Genomic DNA, 20,312 nt, shown 5'->3' with positions numbered 1-20,312 from the left:
ATTATTAAGGAAAGGTGAATAATACAACTATTTTAACCTCTAAATATATCTTGGATAACATAACAATCCTAAAGAACATTGTAACTGTTAAATTATCACTTCATTCTTCTTTTCTCAAAATCATATATAGCAATAAAAAGAGCATGTTTTACTGCTAATACAATTATAAACAAATTTATCACTAAAAAATATAAATGGTACTAAGTGAAATTAAAATCATAAAACAAAGCATATCATTAAAATAAGTTATTATTAACTGTTTATGGATTACAAGGCATTGGGCAAACAGATTCTCAGAAAGTTTACAACCTAACAAACTTCTCTCTTAGAAATTACCCATTGACTGTTCCCCTCTCTTTCTCTCTCTGTCTCTCTCTCTCTCTCTTTGTCTCTCCCCCCCCAATCAATCAATCAATCAATCAATCTCTCTCTCTCTCTCTCTCTCTCTCTCTCTCTCTCTCTCTCTCACACACACACACACACACACACACACGCGCGCGCTCGCACTCTCTCGCTCTCAGAAAATTACCTTGTGCCATTAAACGAGGCGATTTTCTTGGTGATCTGACTGAAGTTTCTTCCACTTTGTCCCTCAAATTTCTGTTAGGCAAAATAAGTTCTTCTTCATCAATGGTATCATTACCACTTTCTTTAACAACTCCTTCATCCATAATATCATCAAGACCAACAACTGAAAAAACAAAAACAAAACAAAACAAAAGATCTCAACATGCAAATAAAATAAATCTAAAAGGATTCCCTAAAAAGAAACAAGGAATCAAAATTGTACTGAAAAGGCATGTGAGAAAGTTTAAATTAAAAACATCACCTCACCAGAAACTCTAAACCCATTCTCAAAATTTATTTCAAAACAGCATTTCCCTGAGAGTTCCAAGGAACTCTATTCCTTCCTATATTAAAGGATAAATGAAATTTTTAAAAAATCAAAGCAGAGATAGTCTGGTTAATCAATCATCTCCAAGCAGCTAATCTTTTGGAAGCCAGACTATTTGCTCATCAGAATCTGCTTCCAATTCTGATCCAAGGGCACATATTTAAGTATTGGTGGATTGAGGAAATTCATCTATAGTCCACTGGAAACCTCAGAGATGCTCCAGGCAAGTCAGTAAGTCAAATTTGCTAAGAGTGGGATCAAGTGTCTGCCTCTGAAAAGGTAACACATGGAACCTAGACCTCCACAAGATCCATGCAGAAGTAATAACACATCCAGATCCAGTCCTGGGAGAATTTTATATGTAGGAAAAATTGGTGGCAAAGGTAGGAGTTTCTTTCTTCCCAGGAAGACAAATAGTGCCAAAGATCCTTTGATGAGAGTTACAGAAGGATGGTCAAAGTTAGTAATACTGCATCACAGAACCTAGACCCAAATTCCAGATGGGATTCAGGATAAAACTAGCTTGGACTGAGATCAGTTTTAATATTAATATTGAACTGTTAACAAAATCAACTATTAGATATACCATTTGGCTTTGTGATTAGATATATCATAAAATGCTAGAAATTAATTGTATCTCAGACTTGAGCAAGAGGAAAGAGAATTGGTATAGAAATCAAAGAGAAAAGTATTCTTTCAAAAAGGAAAGAATGATCAGTAACAGGATACAATTAGGGACTAAAATACTGTGGGACATGGACATCAAGCAATGATTAGAGGTAATCAGATCGACTGAATTAAAGTAACAGGAACAGGATCATCTCCAGGAATGAGTCAAAAATGAATTAGTTGGTGTTTCATAGGATCTAACTCAAAAAACATAACTGGTTCTGCCCGATAAAGCAAGAATGTGGCAGACTTAAAATTTTGATGAATTTTCATTGCCAACTACTCTAGAGATTTGGGTAGCAGCAGAAAAGCTGTTAAGTAGCAAAGAGGAGAAAAAGGAAAAAAATATTGGGGAAAAAGGAGCTTCCTGGATGAATGAGATATCAATATCAAGTAATTTTTTTTTAAACCACCTTTTTGAAAACTGGCCAGTGCTTTGAGGGATGCAGCTTAAATTTTTTTTTTTAATGTATATACATCCTAAGGTTAGAAGGGGCCTCAAACAAACATTCAATGTTGACCTTGGCACACACAAAAAAATAAGCAAATCAGTTGGTAGTTAAGTTAAACTTTTTTTAAAATATAGAGATCTCCTTAAACTCATTATACAATACTATTTTATTTCCCATTTAATCAAAAAGATTAGCTAACTTAACAGTTATAAGTAAATTTTTGTATGATAAATCCTATTTTACCAACTTTTCTTTTATAATTTCAGAAATGAATTTCTTGAATTAGCATTAACCATTAAATAAAAAGCACATAATCTTATTTAAATCTTAATTCAATGGTGTATTTTTATACATCAGTATATTTGCATTTTCAACCCTAATTTAGTCTGATGGACAATTTATATCATCTTTGCACAATTTTTCATAATCACAACTGACATTAATAGTTTTAAAATTAATGAAGTCCTTTATATAGATTATCTTATTTAAGTTCAGCAACATTATGAGATAATTTTACAGTTATTGATTTCCATTTTGGAGATGGGTCAAAAATATTAAGTGACTTGCCCACAGTCACAGAGCTAGGGAAGGGGAATCAGCATTGATTAAGTATCTACTATGTGTTGGATACTGTGCTAATAAGCACTTTCAAAAAATATTATCCCATTTGTTCCTCACAACAACCCTGTAAAGCATGTGCCATCACTATCCTCATTTTACAGTTGAGGAAATTGAGGAAAACAAGTTAAGTGATTTGCCTAGGGTCACATAGCTAGTCTAAGTATTTTGGATCTCATCTAAATTCAGGCTTCCTAACTCCAGGCCCATCACTCTGTCCAATACTTGGTTGCCTATTAAGTATTGGAAGTGGAATTACAATCTAAGTCTTTTTTGACTCCAAGACCAGAGCTCTTTGTACTATACCAAACTATCCATCTCCTCACAAAGAGGTACTTGAGAGTACAGAATAAGCCCTTTTTTGGTGGTTTTTCAGTCATGGCCAGCATGGGTTTTCTTGGCAAAGATGCTGAAAGTATTTACCATTTCGTTCCCCAACTCATTTTAGATGAGGAACTGAGCCTAACAGGTTTAAGTAACTTTCCCAAGGGTCCTGCAGCTAATAATTATCTGAGTCAAGATTTGAACTTATTAAGATGAGTCCTCCTAACTTCAGGTTCAGGACTATTAACACTGTACCTCCTTAGCTGTCCATATTTTTGACAAATTTTTTGGATATGGCCAATGCACAATTTGTTTTGCTCTTCTATCCATCTTTGTTACAGAAGTAACATGCATGGTCACACTTACATGAACTAAGAATGAATTAAAACAGAAGAAAACAATTATACAATGACAACAATGTAGCCCCTTCTAATTATCATGAGCAAGAAGCTTGGGCCAGTAGAAGAAATGAAAAACTGTCCCTCTCTCTTCTTTAAAGAGATTGGGAGGGGGGGGGGGGGGGCGGCGGCAACTGGGTAGCTTAGTGGATTGAGAGCCAGGTCCTAGGTTCAAAACTGGCCTCAGACACTTTCCAGCTGTGTGACCCTGAGCAAGTCACTTAATCCCCATTAGCCCTTACCACTCTTCTGCCAAGATGGAAGGTAAGGGCTCAACAAACAAACAAGATTATGGTCCTGGAATATTACAATTATATTGTCAAACTTGGTTGACATACTATTTTTGCTGACCCCCCCCCCTGCCTTTTTTAATACTTTGCTACAAAAGATGGCTCTCTAATAGGGGAGAAAGAAAGAAAAGGATATTTGAAAACAAATGTTTCTTCCATTCTTTCAAGACAGAATTCAAGCACTACCTTCTAAATAAAGTCTTTCTTTTTTCCTCCAATTGCTACTGCCTGCCCCTTCTAAATCATTTTTTTTAAACCCTTATCTTCATCTTGGAGTCAATACTGTGTATTGGCTCCAAGGCAGAAGAGTGGTAAGGGTAAGCAATGGGGGTCAAGTGACTAGCCCAGAGTCACACAGCTGGGAAGTGTCTGAGGCCAGATTTGAACCTAGGACCTCCCTGTCTCTAGGCCTGGCTCTCAATCCACTGAGCTACCCAGCTTCCCCTCCTCAAATCACTTTTTAAAGCTTCTTCATACACATTTTCTACTTATGCATATGTGTGGCATCTCCATTAGAATTCTTTGAATTTGTATCCCCAGCTTTCAGCAGTGTCTAGAACATAGTAGCTGCTTAATAAATACTTGCTGATTTATTAGGATATAAAACTAAAATGTCAACAAAGAATTTAAATAAAAGTCCAAAATATGTTAAGAAACTCCATATTGATTACAAAGAAGGCAAAACTAGAAGCAATAAGTGGAGATACAGAGTCAAATTGAGGTGGAGGTGAATGAAAAATCAACATACTTCTGTTTTGGTGTTTTAAAAGTACTGTTTTTTTGCAGAAGAAAAACATGCAATTGATCACGTGGTTCAATGGGGGGATGTGAGTGGGGTTTTGATGTTAAAAGATCATTCTATTGCAAATATGAATAACACGGGACTAGGTTTTGAACAACGATAGGTGTATAACCCAACGGAATTGCTTATCAGCTCCAGGAGAGGGGTGAGAAAAATCATGAATCATGTAAACATGGAAAAATGTTCTAAATAATTTTTTTTAAGTACTGTGGTTTTTTGATGTGGGGAAAAGAGTAGATTTGGATGCGGTTTTAAGTAACCATCTCATTCAGTCCTAGAGTTCAGATGTAAACAGTTGGTAAAAAGAGTTGATAGGTTAAAGTGAGTTAAAATAGCTTCATGGCATACTCATCCCCTTTGCCCTTACTTGTTAGCCTTGAACGCTTGTTAGGGGGTAAAGTTAACAGAGTGTCAATCAATTATTAAGCACGAACTTGCTATGTTCTAGGCACTGTGCTAAACCTGGTCCATGCTAGAAATATAAAAACAAAAGATCCCTGCTCACAAATAGCTTATATTCTTTAAAGAAAGAAAAAGAAATATGGGGTTAGGTAGATAATAATTAACAATAAGAAGTATATGCAAACTACTTTTTTTAAGTTAGCTTTGGAAAAGAAAAAATTAGCAAATGAGGACAAGGAAAGAAGGGAATCAAGAAAGGCTTCATTTAAAAAGTTGTTTTGAAGAAAAAACAGACTTCTAAAAGGGAGGAAGGAGAGAACACTCCAAGCATCAGAGATAGCTAGTATGCCTTTAAAGGCATCTAAAAGACCAAATATTATGTATAAGGAAATGCAAGTAAGCCACAGAGTTAGACCACAGAGTTCATGGAGAGGGGGAGTAAGGGAGTGAACTAAGATAGTAGCTATGTGAGAAGAGAAAATTTGATGTACTCAAAACATATTGTAGAGCTATGAACTGACAAAATTTGGCAAAAGCAAAGTGTGTGGAGTGAAACTAAGAAGTCAAAGATGACACCAAGTTTGTAGACCTGAGTGACTGGGCAGATGGTTCTTTCTTACCTCAATAATAATAATATTTTTAAAAGAGGTAAGTTTAGGAAAAAAAGATACCATTTATGCTTTGGACATGTTGAATTAAAGATACCTATGGAACATGCAGTGAGAAATATTTCTTTATTAGTGATTCAGGGTTGGAACTCAGAAGAGACATGGGTTTTATATATAATATGAGTCATTCACTTAGGGAGGACAACAGAATGGAGCTGAGTCTAGGGCAGTCTCTTTAAATGGTCAACTCAAAATACGTGGGCTCTAAGGACTAATGAGAAAGTATGACATAGCTTGGGCTGTTGAGGTCAAAATATTCTTAGTCAGTTATGGACTGGAATAAATGCAATTTTACACAAAAATTCTACAAGAAAAAAGTAATGAACAGAAACAAGTTTACAGAAAACCTGCTAAGATAACCAGATCATCTTAAGGATGAAATAATGATGAACCTTATTACCAAAAATATATACTAGAGGTTGAATAGATACAGAACTGGGTCTGGAATCAGGAAATTCAAATTTGACCTCTAACACTTAATAGCTGTGTGACTCTGGGCAAGTCCCTTAGTCTTTTGTTTGCCTCAGTTTCCTCAATTTTAAAATGGAAAATAAAAATAGCACCTACTTCACAGTGTTTTTCTAAGAGTCAAATAAGATATTATTTGCAGGGCATTTTGCACACTCCCTGGCATAAGTGCTAAATAAATGTCTGTTTCCTTCCTACTTCCTTCCCTCCTCTAAAAGAACTAAGAAAATAGCAATTTAAATGCCTACTCTCAAATTTCTACAAATTGTAATATGCAAATACACTGACTGAAGAAACTCTTGATAAAGAGATGAGAAATGTAAACAAGCAGTCTTTCATAAACCATATTCTATAGCAGATTGTACAATTCACTGAAAGTTTCAGAGAAACCAAGAACTTTACTATGCTTATTGTCTATGTTAAAAAGGCACATGATTCAGAAAAGCAAAATACAACCTTAATTTTCCCTCAAACAAAAAGTCTCCTGCGCACATGTCGAAATCATAAAGTAGCCCCTAAAATATGTAATAACAGATACATTTAATAAACATCTTATAAATGTTAAATGAAGACTAAAATAGGGAGACATCTTACAGAACCCATCTAATCCATCTTGCACATAACGGATTCCTAAGATTTATCTTCTCCAGGCTAAAAATATATATATATAGTTTCTTCATACAAAATCTTGTACGATATCTCAAGGCCTTTAATCATCCTAGTCATTAATCTCTGCATGCTTACTAATTTAATCTTCTTCCTAAAACTCAGAACTGAAAATGGTGGTCCAAATGTGGTCTGACAGGGGTGGAAAACAGAGTACTTTCCTTTCCATAGTCTTAGACATCATACCTCTCAATGTGGCCTTAACTATTTTGATTACCATGTCAAACTGCTGATCACTATTTTAAAAAATCAATTAATTTTAATCAACTAGTTAGCCATACAAGTTAATTTTTAACCTAGTAAAAATTTATATTTACCCCTTACTAAACCTTACCATTCTGCTCTGTCAAGATCTCATTGTGCACTGACTCTGACATTAAAAAAAAGGAGTAGGTCACTGCTGACATACTAAACTGACTAAAACTGACAAAAGTCATACTACTTTAATCCTGTAACTTAAGCAAGTCATTCATAATCTCCAAGCCTCAAGGCTTTCATTTGTACATTTACAATGTACAATTTGAAATGACTGAAATCTGAAAGACTTAGGAACTCTCATCAATGTAATAACAAACCACTACTCAAGGCAACCAGTGATGATAAAACATAATTACCCACCACTTGACAGCGAATTGCTAGACTTAAGAACAGACTGATATATTTTCACTTTCAGACATAGTCAATATGTTGCCTTTTGGGGCTTAACTCTTGGGGATGGGGGGGACTTTAAAATGGGTGCAGGGATGCCTTAAAAAAGAAGAGGTTCATTCTAGCCTAAAATGTACAGAAAAGGAAATTCAGGAGACAAATAAGTAGGACATTTTTGAAACCAAAATACTGAATCTACTGTATTTTTGCTTTCTAAATGAAGACAATACACAAAGGAAACTCATTTTACATGTAATCCTCATATATATGTGTATATATACACACACGAAAAGTATTATTCCATTGTTTTTATCAAGTACAAAATAATAAAAGAATTGAAATTTTTAAATGAAGGGATTAGACCACATCAAGAGTTCTTAACCTAAGGAGCACTAGGTTTTTTTAAAGAAAAAAAATCTTTGATAGCTGTACTTCAATATAATTGGTTTCCTTTGAAGTTCCATTTAATTTTATTCATTTGATGGCATTACCCAGAATATGTCCTATAATGTCACCAGATTGCTTAATGAGATCTGTGACTAGAATTAGGGATTCCTGACTAGATGATCTCCATGATTCCTTCTAACTCTATATCTTATAATCTCCAGATATTATTTCTAATTTCCTCTTTTCTCCCTCATCCCCATCAAAATTTCCATTTCTTTGCTATAATAGCAAGTATGTGATGGCAAAAGGAGGGTATGTGGAGTCAGAAAAGACAAAATTCCTCTGTTTGGTATTTAAAGCCCTTCACAATGTGGCTCCAGAGGCACTATGAAGAGGGAGATTATTGGGCTCAGAATCAGGAAGATCTGAGATCAAGTCCTGTCTCAGACATTTAGTAGCTCTGGGATGGAAAGCAAGCCATTTAACTTCTCTGAGTGACAATTTCCTCATCTATAAAATAAGGGGGGGATTATTAAATATTACTTCCCCATTATGTACACTATAGTTTAGTCAGTGTCCTCTTCCTCTCTTTTTAAAAAATAAAAACCCTTTCCTTCCATTTTATAATCAATGCTATGTATTGGTTCCAAGGCAGAAAAGCAGTAAGGGTTAGGCAATAGGGGGTTAAATGACTTGTCCAGGGTCATACAACTGAAAATGTTTTGAGGTCAAATTTGAACTGAGAATCTCCCATCTCTAGGTCTGGCTCTCAATATGCTAAGCCACCTTGCTGGCCGCCATCTCCTTGTTTCTTACACAAGAAATGCCATCTTCTATAAATGTCATAGGTAATTCTGCTGCTATACTTGGAATTCAATTTCTCTTCATCCCTGCTTCTTAGTATTCTTAGTTCCTTTTAAAAATACATTCAATGACACTTCTCACATGAGACCTCACCTGAATCCTCAATTAGTGCCCTTCCCAAAAAACTAATTTTGTTTTTACCCTGTTTGTGCTTTTGTATTTACTTGGATATACTCATATTGTCTTCAACAATAAAATGTAAGCTCCTTGAGGACAGGCTGTGTGTCACTTCTGTTTTTGTAACACCAATATATAATACAGTATTTTTTTGGATTCTTAGCACAGTGGTCAGGATATATAGTAAACGGTGCTTAATATAGGCTAATTGTCTAATTATACATTATACATTATACATATTTATCTCTCAGAGTCCTCAGAGTCAGGAGTTACAGATGTAAAAGAAAACAACTTACTTAAAGGACTTATTTCAACAGAGTCATTTTTTTATCTGTACAATATCATATAATTTCTCTTGACTCCAGTCTCATATCCACTCTCCACTAGAGATTTCCATCTAAGTTCCTATCACACTGTCTTTCTTTTTCTCACAGATATTCCAAATTAAATATGCTCAGACTTGGGTTTTTTTTGGTCATTGTTTCCTCTAAAAATCATGCAAATATCAGAAAGTAAAAAAGAAAAAACAATATGGACCAAATAATTATGAATCATTAATTAAGAAGTCTGCAGGGTGAAGAGGAATCATATTTCAAAAGAACAGGCCACTGCCACAACCTCTTCAAAACAGAATATTGCTCAATTCAGGAATCTGTCATCATATTTCTTCAAGGTTTCCAATATCTGATATGTGTCTTGGTTAAAATGAGGTTTGAGTTTCCAAATGCATAAATATTTGCATTTTTCAGTATGTCCATCGATCAGTTTAGGAAAGTAAAAAAATCTTTCTTTCCTGTTACATTACTGGATTAGGTGATATTTTCATTATGCAATACTGAAATTCTGTCTCTCTGTGAGCAATCCTCTTGGGTTAAATTAATATTAGCCTAGGGGGCAGCTGGGTTACTCAGTAGACTGAGAGCCAGGCCTAGAGACAGGAGGTCCTGGGTTCAAATGTGGCCTCAGACGCTTCCCAGCTGTGTGACCCTGGGCAAGTCACTTGATCCCCATCGCCTAGCCCTTACCACTCTTCTACCTAAGAACCAATATGACAGTATTGATTCTAAGATAGAAGGCAAGGGTTTAAAAAAATTTTTTTAATAAAAAAATAAATTAATATTAGCCTAAAAAGAGTTTTCAAGGTCTGAGAAGAGAAAAAAAAATCTACATTTTGGTCCTCTTTTTTGAATCTGCTAAACAGAACTTGTCTTACAAAGCCTAGAAAAATTCCCCAATGTTATCTTTTTCATTTGAGGGAATAAAAAAGAAAGAAGTATATCAATGGTGCCCTTCCCTCATTAACAATGTTAGCTAATCCAAATCACTCAGCATGATATTTAATGCCCGTACTCCCAAAATATTTGGATTACATGATTCAACAAAGAGATTATATTGCATGCCTTCTGTATACAAACTACATTAGATTCTGAATTACAAAACTGAAGTAAGATATTGCTATAGCAGGGGTAACTCATAATGAAGGAGAATTAGATACTAATTCTAACACACTAAAAAGGTAGAAAAGACAAACATAAGTTATATTATTTATATCATGCAAAAGTCAAGAGCAATTAAGTAACTCAGAATATATCTAATTCAAGTTATTTAGATTTAGACAATCCCAATCCTGATTTCTAACCGAGCAATTGGCCTTGAATATCAGGGCTGAAAGGGGGGGGAGACAAAATATATAAGAATTTTTCAAAATCATTTTATATTGAGACTTAGTTTCCTACCTACACACCTAAAAGCACATTGGGTTTGAAGTCAGAGAAATGGTTAAAAGCCCATTTCTATCACTACTTTTGGGACCTTGGACAAATCATTAAACCTCTCTGGGACTCAATTCAGGGATGCTTTTAGTTCTCATTTAAACTAACCTGTAAGATAAATGGACTCTAACATTTAATTTAAAGTGTATTTTCTATGTTTCAAACAATTTATAAAATTTTAGAATGATATCCATTTCATTAACTTGGTTTTCTAGATTCTTTTTCAATAATTCTCTACACTTTCTATCATTTCCCATCTGATTGCTCTAGTAAGTCATCTCCGTTGTCTCAGTACCTTCCACCCTTCGTACCCCTCCTTCCTTCTGATTAGAGAATGTGAATGCAAACAGTGAAGAGATCATTCTAGATCCTCTATTTAAGGAAAGGTCTTTGAGGAGTCATCTCATTATTTCTCACTAGGTCGTTGTATTTCATCCTGAACCAGTTTGAGTACCCTTTCCCATATCCCTGACCTCTCTCCCAGCTTCTAGCTTTTCTTTATGTGTTATTTCCCCTCATTAGAATATAAGCTCCTTGAATAGAGCCCAACTTTTTGTCTAATTTTGTATCCCCAGGAGTACAGTGCCTATCATGCAATAGACATTTAATAAATATTTTGTTGATTGACTGATCTCCAGGGGCAAACTATCAATCCAACAAAGCTGTTCTATTTTTTAACTTTAACGCATTAATATTTGTTAGTTTTTTAAAACCACAAAAACAGGTGTTCAATAATGCACTTGAAATTCAATTCTAATTACTGACGAAGTCCTGCAAGAAGAGATAGATACTCCATACAAAATAACCAGATAGAATAAAATACCTAAGAGTACCTGCCAAAACAAAACCCAGAATAACTACATAAACATAATTACAAAACACTTTTTATACAAATAAAAGTCAGAACGAAATAACTGTAGAAATGTTTATTGTTTGTGGATGAGCAGGGTCAATATAATTAAAATGACAATCCTATTTCAATACCGTCCCAATTAAATTACCAAAAATTATCCTATTGAGTTAGAAAAAATAGTAACAAAATTCATTTGGAGGAATAAAAGATCAAGAATATCAAAGGAACTGGAAAAAAAAAGTTAGGGGGGTCTAACAGTACTAGATTTTAAATTGTATTATAAAACAGTAATTCTCAAAACTATCTGGCATTATCTAAGAATAGAAAGGTAGATCAGTGAAATAGAACAGACGAAGCAAACAGCCATACAGCAGTAAAAGACGATAGTAATCTTGTACTTGAGAAAATCGTAGATCCAAGTTTTGGGGACAAGAAATCACTCTTTGGTAAAAACTGCCGTGATAGTTTGGCAGAAACAAGGTAATAAAAAAAATTTTTTTAGGGCAGCTGGGTAGCTCAGTGGAGTGAGAGCCAGGCCTAGAGACAGGAGGTCCTAGGTTCAAACCCGGCCTCAGCCACTTCCCAGCTGTGTGACCCTGGGCAAGTCACTTGACCCCCACTGCCCACCCTTACCAATTTTCCACCTATGAGACAATACACCAAAGTACAAGGGTTTAAAAAAAATTTTCTCTTAAATAAACAACAAAGTATAGAAATTGGAAGAGAAATTTGAGAATCAGAGGCTCTGAAAGAGAGATGGAAAATAAACTTTGGGCCAAAAATTATAGAAGTGGAAGAAAATTTGGTAGAAGAGAAGGAAAAGTCCACAATTTGAAAGTATAAATTCTATACAAAACCAAAAGCCTCACTCAGATGAATTGAGGTAGTATAACTTTTAACTCTCTCAGTAAAACATAGCAAACCTAAAAACCTAAATACCATGCTCCAAGAAAAATGCCAGGTTCCTCAGCAAATCTGTCTTAACCGATATCTAGATTTACTGGAAAAAATGTCCTAGTTATTTGAAGTATGCCACAGTGGATCCCTTCCCTCCGCTATTGTTGACCCTAACATAATCTCTGGAACTGCTATATTAGACTGTTTTTAGCTCTACTGAGTCTATTAAGGCAGGGATTATGCTTCATATTAACTTTACACTTGTAGTGCTTTACACAGTGCTTTGTGCACAATAGGAGCTTAATAAACCTTTGCTTAAATGACAATAAAAGAAAATTAATTTTAAATTTTTTGAAGGAAAAGAAATTGTTTTTTCTATCCCATGATGCGTTCCAACCTTAAAGCTATGTTTAGTTAATAGAAATGAATATAGATGAAATCTAAGTTTATGGGGTTAACTTAAATTTTTAACTAGAGACATTAAAATTTATGTAAATACCTGCTACCAAACATTTAATTAGTAGCTCAACTACAAAATGAAAATACTATGATGAGCTAAGTATTTTATAAAACACAAAAGTGTGACCATTTTTTAAAAGAATATTAAAATACTAAAAGAATAAAATCTAAAATTTTGCTAAGATATTTTATTTTCCCCACCAACAAAACTATTATTTTGAGAGATACCAAGAAGTAAAAGAGAATTGCATAGTTTGGAAATTATGCCCAAACTATCAATTTCCTTTCTTTTCAACTCAACATTTCAGCGAACCTGTGTTGTTCTACAAATATGAAGATCCATCTTCAATCTCTGCCTTTGCTGCCAACCATGCCTGAAAAGTTTTATAGGCCAATCTCCACTAGCATTGGCCAACAAATTACACTGGCCCTATTCTAACCTAATTTTAACACTCTTTTTCTCTGCACCCCCTCACTGCCTCATATTTCTCTCTTCTTCCTTCCTCCCACTGTAATTGAGCATTGAAGAAAGTTATTTCAATGGAGTGGGAGGGAAAAGGACAGGAGGGGGAAAAGCTATATCCTCTATTCCCAGGAAAAAGGATACCATGAATAGGATAAGGAAAGAGAGAAGACTAGGGCCAGTAAAAACCTGTTTGGTTGGAACACAGTTTACCAGGAAGCCATAAGACCCTGGTTACTCCAAAATTCAACCAAACTACCTTAAGTTCACCCTTCCCCTCTGTTCTCTTATCTCCTGCCCCCTTGGCTTTGCATAGGCATATAGCCTTACATATACCATCTCATCACCTGAGACAACTGTGTGGTCCTGGGCAAGTCATTTAAACTGTTTGTTTCAGTTTCACCTCCCAAGGCTGCTGAGAAGATAAAATAGGATATTTCTAAAGTGCTTAACAAAAATTAAAGCACTATATGAATGCTAGCTAATATTATCATCCTCACTCTGTCTCTTAGCTAGCTTCATTCAAGGCTGTACAGTCCTCCTATGGGATATTTTTCCTAATTCTCTTAATTGTTAGTGCTCACTCTCTTCTCAAAATATTATTAATATACTTACATCATACCATGGAAATGTAAGCTCCTTAAGGGCAGAGTATGGTATTGGGTTTTTTGTTTTAGTTTTTGTTTTTTGTCTAGCACAGTGCTTTGAACATAGAAGATATCTTTATGTTAGTCTGAGCTAGGCTGAAATACTTTTCAAAGCTAAGCAATGAGCAAAAGCATGTTGTAGTAGAATACTGACCTCTGATATATGATGACTATATGACACTGGGCAAGTTAGCAAAGCTTTCAGTGGCAACTTTCTAAGGCTACTATTAATTACTTAGATTACTATTCAAATGTTCCTTCACACCAATAAAATCACATCCAGTCCCTATTACTAAGGGATAGGAGTCAATAAAGGTTTTTTAGTAATAGAAAAAATTCATAAAAGATGGGAAAGCTTAACTCCACTGTATTTCTTTAACCTGGAGAGGGAAAGTGAAATTGCTAAGAAAGAAGTTGGTCTCAGAGTTCTGTGACATTTCATAATTGATTTATATGAGAACACATTCTGCTTCAAAATTCAAATAAATTTTAAGAGGATTAAAATATATCTATCAGGGACAATTTATTGCTAGGTTGCTGTAATCAGCCATTATCTAATAATGTAATAAGATTTATCTGGAGTTTTGATTAAGGGGTAGAGTAAATGAGGGCAATGTTGAAATAAAAATCATTTCAAAGAAGGCAAGCCTGATCTGAATGTGGAAATGGAGGCTTTGATCAAGTAGAAAGATGGGTGGAAATTTATTGGGTGGATTAGAGAAGGTACAGAAAGGAAAGTAAGAAAGTTTCACCTAAGGCTCTATAAAGAAAATAATTTCCTAAACCTTTTCTGCCAAATTACAGGTTGCCAATGCCAACCCAATAGGTACACAAAACAAGTAACTATATCAATTAGGATAATGTTCACATATAATTGTATCTTGTTCTTTGGCATCAAGAGATTTTTAAGTTCAAATTCTTTTTTACGAGCTGCATGACTGTGGGCAAATCATTTACTATCTCAAAGCTTCGATCTCCATTCAGTTAAGAAGCTATTTAGAAGAGTATTTTATTCATAGCAAAACCTGTCAGTAAGTCATTCAGGGTCTAAAACCTAAGTGTAGCTAGACATCAAAAGTAGAGAGAGTTCTAGTCCTGAACCTAGAATCAGAAAGACAAGAGTTTAAATTTGGCCTCAAACACTTACTAGCTCTGTGACCCTAGCTAGACAAGTCATTTAACCTGTTTGATTCAGTTTCCTCATCTGTAAAATGGGAATAAAAATAGCACCTACCTTCCCCACCCCTCCAAGGTTGTTCTGAAGATCAAATGAGATATTTGTTCAGCCCTACATAAATGCTAGCTATTTTAATTATTATTAACAGGTTCAGTTACTTAATTCCCCAATTCACAAGAGATTAGAAACAGACAATTTAAAAAAAAAGCAGGCACTTGCCAGAAGCAGATACATTAAAATACAGCTCAACACACAATGAGTAAGTTAATTTAAATAGACAAATTAGTTTCTATATTCAAAGAGTTTCCATTATACTAGGGGGAAAGGGAAAGGGGAGGAGTAACAGTAACAAAAGAATAAGCACCTACAAAGCACTAGATACAACAATTAGATATAGGTGTTATTATTATTATACTCATTTTACAGTTGAGGAAACTAAGGCAAACAGGTTAACTGGTTTGCCCTGGGTCACATACCTAATGAGTGTCTTGAGGCCATTGAACCATCTAGCTGACAGGGAAAAGACTACAAAATGTATACATAATAATTGCATTAGAATAACCATCTAGGATAATTTAGTTATAGGGACAAGCAGTCCTATATGTCAATTGGGGTCAAAAGTTATTTTTTCAACATGTAATTCAAGACAACATGATACTGTCTAACCCTGTTCTTCGTCCTCATGAAGACCTTCAATTCCTCTCATTCCTAAAAATTGTTTCTCAGTCGATCACCCTTGTACATAGCCACTCTCCTCCTCCTTTCTATATCCTGACCCCTTAGTTAAAACAGTTCAAACTCTATACTATCCTCTTCTCTCAAGTCCTTAACACCATTTTCTTATTCAAGATCTTGCCCTGCCAAGACTCCACTTTAGATTCTTCCCAACATTGAGTGCTTTTACTTTTGTTTAAGCGCTGAAAAAAAGCTAGAGAAAAATCACAAAATTTCAAACTTGGTCCACTGCAAATTTAACTTACATAGTCCTACTGAACCCCTCACTGAGGCAAGATATTCTTTTTATAGCTCTCTAACATATTTACTCTCACCATTGCAGCTTTTCCAAAACTTTTCAGGTCTCCCCAGTTCTCATGGCTCTCTCTTCCTCAACTCCCTTAGCTAAGAACCTAAACTTTTATTTCACCGAAATAAATTGAGGTTATTCTCAAGAGCTCCCTTTGCAGCCTCCTCCTCTCTTGGCTAAAATGCCTTCTACCACTATTCTCCTTCACCCACATCTCATAGGAAAAGATAGCCTTTGTCCTTGAAAAACAAAACCTCAACATGCACAAGTGATCACATGCCATTCTATGAAGATTCTACTCTCTTCTGTTGTCTCCACTTTCTTGCTTATCTTCAATCTTTGCTTCACTGGCTACTTCCCTATTGCCTACATACTCACATCTTCATCCCTCTATCTCTTTCCTTCCCTAGCTAAAATACTGGAGGAGGCTGTCTTTCAACATCAAGGCTTCCATGTCCTTTCTTCTCATTCTTTTAACTTTCTACAGTCTGACTTTCCCACATAATTCAACTGAAAATGCTCTTAGCAAAATTACCAATGATCTCTTAATTGCCAAATTCACAGGCCTTTTCTCAATTGTCCTGCTCCTTCACTTCTCTTCAACCTTTGAGTCAATCACCTTCTTCTTGATACTCTTATATAGGTTTTCAGGGTATTCCTTCCTGCTTGTCTGGTCTGACTCAGTCTCCTTAGCTAAATTTTCATTCAGGTAATATATCCATTAACCATAGACTTGAGGTGTTTGGGGAAGTACTGGCACTTCTGGTGTGAGGGCTTGCTGAGCCCTTTCAGGGCTACTTTGGTATTTGCCTTTCATCCAACTCTCATTTGTGGCTCTAAGAAGCTTTAGGATACACAATGGTCACACCTTAGTAATAATATCATCTCAGCAGAAGATAACTAAAAGGCCTTATTTGCCACAGTGGAACAGGTGGATCAGAACAATAGCCTGGGGGGGAGGGGGGTGCTGCTTAGAGCTTGGTCTAACCTCAGAGATGCCAAAGTCATCCATTCCATGCCAGGCTATTATTGCCAGTCATCCTGATTTTTTTCTTGCCACTGGACTTCAAAGAATCTGGAAAAGTGTGAGGCTGATGACTTTGTGCAACTCTGCCTCCCTTAAATCCAATTCATGTTCCAATCAAGACATCACCCTGTGACATCATTCATTCTCTTTCTTCAAAGGAAGAAAAACAACTAACCATGAGTATCCAAAGGGCCCTTTTTTCTTCCTCTATACTATTTCTCATCAGTCCCCATGGATTCAATTATTATATCTAAGCTGATAATTCTTAGACTTATTTTTACGGCTCTATCCTCTCATTTCACCTTCAGGCTCACATCTCCAACCTGCCTATTAGACATATAAAATTAGATGTTCCATAAAAACCTTAAACTCAACATACCACAAAACTGAACTCATTATCTTTCCTCAATCTTCTTTCAAATTTCTTTATTACTGTCAGGGATACTCCAACTTTCCAAATACTACAGTTTACAACAGAAGATTTTTTTTTTATTATGTTATGATCTCATCTTTGACACCATACTCTTTTCACACACTAGCCAAATTCATTCTACGGCCACGTCCTGTTGCTTCTACCTTGTGACATCTTTCAGGGGCCCCTTCTCTCCTATGACACACTACCACAATCATGGTTCAAAACCCCATTACCTCAAGCCTAGACTCTATAGCAAAACTCCATTGGTTGGTCTTTCTGCCACAAGTCTCTTCCTACTCCAATCCTTCCTCTACTCACCTATCAAAGTGATCTTCCTAAAGAGCAAAAGCCATCCTAAATGTCTCCACATGTAATAAACTCCAAGAGCTCCTTATCACCTTCACAATCAAATATAAAAATCCTCTGGTGTTCAAACCTTCACAACCTGCCTCTTGCTCCTCCTCCCCTACATACATACATATACCTTTCTAGTCTTCTAACACTCCCACACCCTATTCACAAACTCTCTGATCCAGTGACACTGGTCCCCTCACTGTTACTAGGATAAGATGTTCTAAATCACAATTGTACGTTTTCATTGGCTGTCCTTCATACCTGAAATTCTTTTCATCCTTATTTCCACCACCTGGATTCCTTCAGGTTCCAAGTTCTATCCCACCTTCAAAAATAAGCCTTTTGGGGAGGTGGCTGGATGGCTCAGTGGATTGAGAGCTAGACCTAGAGACAGGAGGTCCTCTGTTCAAATGTGGCCTCAGACACTTCCTAGCTGTGTGACCCTGGGCAAGTCACTTACTCCCCATTTCCTAGTCCTTCTCACTCTTCTGCCTTGAGAGCCAATACAAGTACTGATTCTAAGACAGAAGGTAAGAGTTTAAAAAAAGAAAAAAAAACAAAACCTTTTCTGGTCATTTTCCCATATGTACTAATGCAGCTTCCCTCTGAGATTATACTGTGTATAGCCTGTTTATTAAAGTTGTTTGCATGTTGCTTCCCACATTCAGACTGTGAGTTTCTTGAAAGTGGGAATGGCCTTTTGCCTTTTCTTTGTATCCCCAATACTAAATATATTGCCTGACATGTAGCTTAATAAACGCTTGTTTAGGTGACAGCTGGGTAGCTCAGTGGATTGAGAGCCAGGCCTAGAAAGTGGGAGGTCCTAGGTTCAAATCTGGCCTCAGACACTTCCTAGCTGTGTGGGCAAGTCACTTGACTCCCATTGCCTAGCCCTTACCACTCTTCTGCCTTGGAACCAATACCCAATATTGACTCCAAGACTGAAGGTAAGGGTTTAAAAACAAACAAATATTTGTTTGCTTGATAATGTATATTTTCCAGCAGTATCTACCAAAAAAGGTTTGTTAAAATAAGCCCATATATTGGTAACCAGAAAGAACATAGACCATCTAGCCTAACAATCTCATTTAATTGATGGAGAAACCGAGACAGGGACAGATAGAAATTGCTTGCCTATAGTCACATAGGTATTAAGCTATAAAGTCAACTAAAACTGTTTAGAGCACATGATAGGGCAAAGGCCATATGGAAAATTCACTAATATTAATCACTACAGTCTTCCAGAATGAATAGTAGTATAAAAGAATAATAATTCCTATCTAGACCCAAACCATTTTTGACTATTTCGTTCAATATCTATACTCAACGTCAAATTCAAATTAAGTATTGACTAGCAAAAGTGATTAAATACAAATTGACACATTAGGAGAAGTGAGTTATAATACAGTTTAACAAAATATACCTATGGTTTGTTCATGAACTGACCTTTACATGACAAATTTCTACAAAATTTCATCTAGAAAAAATTAATGGAATGACAAACTGATTTCCAAACTTTGAAATAATGTGGTTCCCAAGGCATGCTAAAAACTGTACTTAATAATTCTAGTATTAACTTCAACAGGCATTCCGTCAATGGGAATTTCTATTAAAATTCTGTTTTGGAACTCATAGAAAGTAATTTCTATGTCTTCTGCATGCAATACTGGAATCGACATTTGAACAAAGCCTTCATTTCAACCTCTTAAATATTATATTTAACAGAGCTCCAGCCAAAATAACAAAGATAGATTATACGATGTTAAACCATTCAGAAACACCTGTACTTCTGAAACTGTATGCCCAGTATGAAAAAATAATTGTTATTAAATTAATAAAAGTCACACCTATTGAGTATACCTTTTCTCAGTCATCTTTAGACTTCCAGTATGCATGTAATTTAAATATGGCTACAAATTTTCAGAAAAGGTTAAGAGTCTTCAATATAAGCAGACTCTGAACTTTAACAATAAATGCAGAGAACATATTATTAAAGGAAGGGTAATGAACATCGAGGTCTTAAAAGTATTGCTATCCTCATTTTTGCCAATAACTTGAAGGCAAAGATAATGTGCTTACCAAATCAAGTTAACACAAAACTAGAATAGATAATCAACATAATTAAGAATTAGAATTTAGAAAGATCTCATATAATTTGGAATGTTGGTTAAATATAAAAAATAAAATGTAATAATAAATGTAAAATAATACAGTGGGTTAAATTTTTGAAGTTCAAAATAGAGGAGCTAAATAGCAGTTCACATAAAAAAGATTTGGGCACATTAATTGGCTACAAACTCAATGAATTCATAGTGTGATTATAGTTGCCAAAAAAACTTAACTGAATCTTAAGATTTTCATTTAGATAAATACTGTCTAGGACAAAGGACTTTACAGTGTTCCTGTGTTCTGCCCTTGTCAATCCAACTCCAAATACTGTATTCTGTTCTGGGTACTACATTTTAAGGTAGTCATGTTTAAGTTGGGAAATGTTCAGAAAAGGACAGGATGTTAAAATAAAGAGGGGAAGGAGATAAATTACCTTTAAGTGTCTAG

At 35.3% G+C, this 20,312-nt stretch overlaps 1 protein-coding gene across 1 annotated transcript in view; it reads right to left on the bottom strand.

Annotated features, from left to right (window-relative positions):
* The window catches only part of PHF3 (PHD finger protein 3), an 80,185-nt gene that overhangs the window by 46,042 nt on the left and 13,831 nt on the right, over positions 1-20,312 (bottom strand). The window contains exon 2 of the mRNA XM_044675974.1: positions 530-691. Coding sequence (XP_044531909.1) covers positions 530-691 — 162 coding nt within the window. The remainder of the gene's footprint in view (positions 1-529; positions 692-20,312) is intronic.

The sequence above is a fragment of the Gracilinanus agilis genome, chromosome 4, assembly GCF_016433145.1.
Source record: "Gracilinanus agilis isolate LMUSP501 chromosome 4, AgileGrace, whole genome shotgun sequence".
Lineage (NCBI taxonomy): Eukaryota > Metazoa > Chordata > Mammalia > Didelphimorphia > Didelphidae > Gracilinanus > Gracilinanus agilis.
This window is presented reverse-complemented; position numbering and strand designations above follow the sequence as displayed.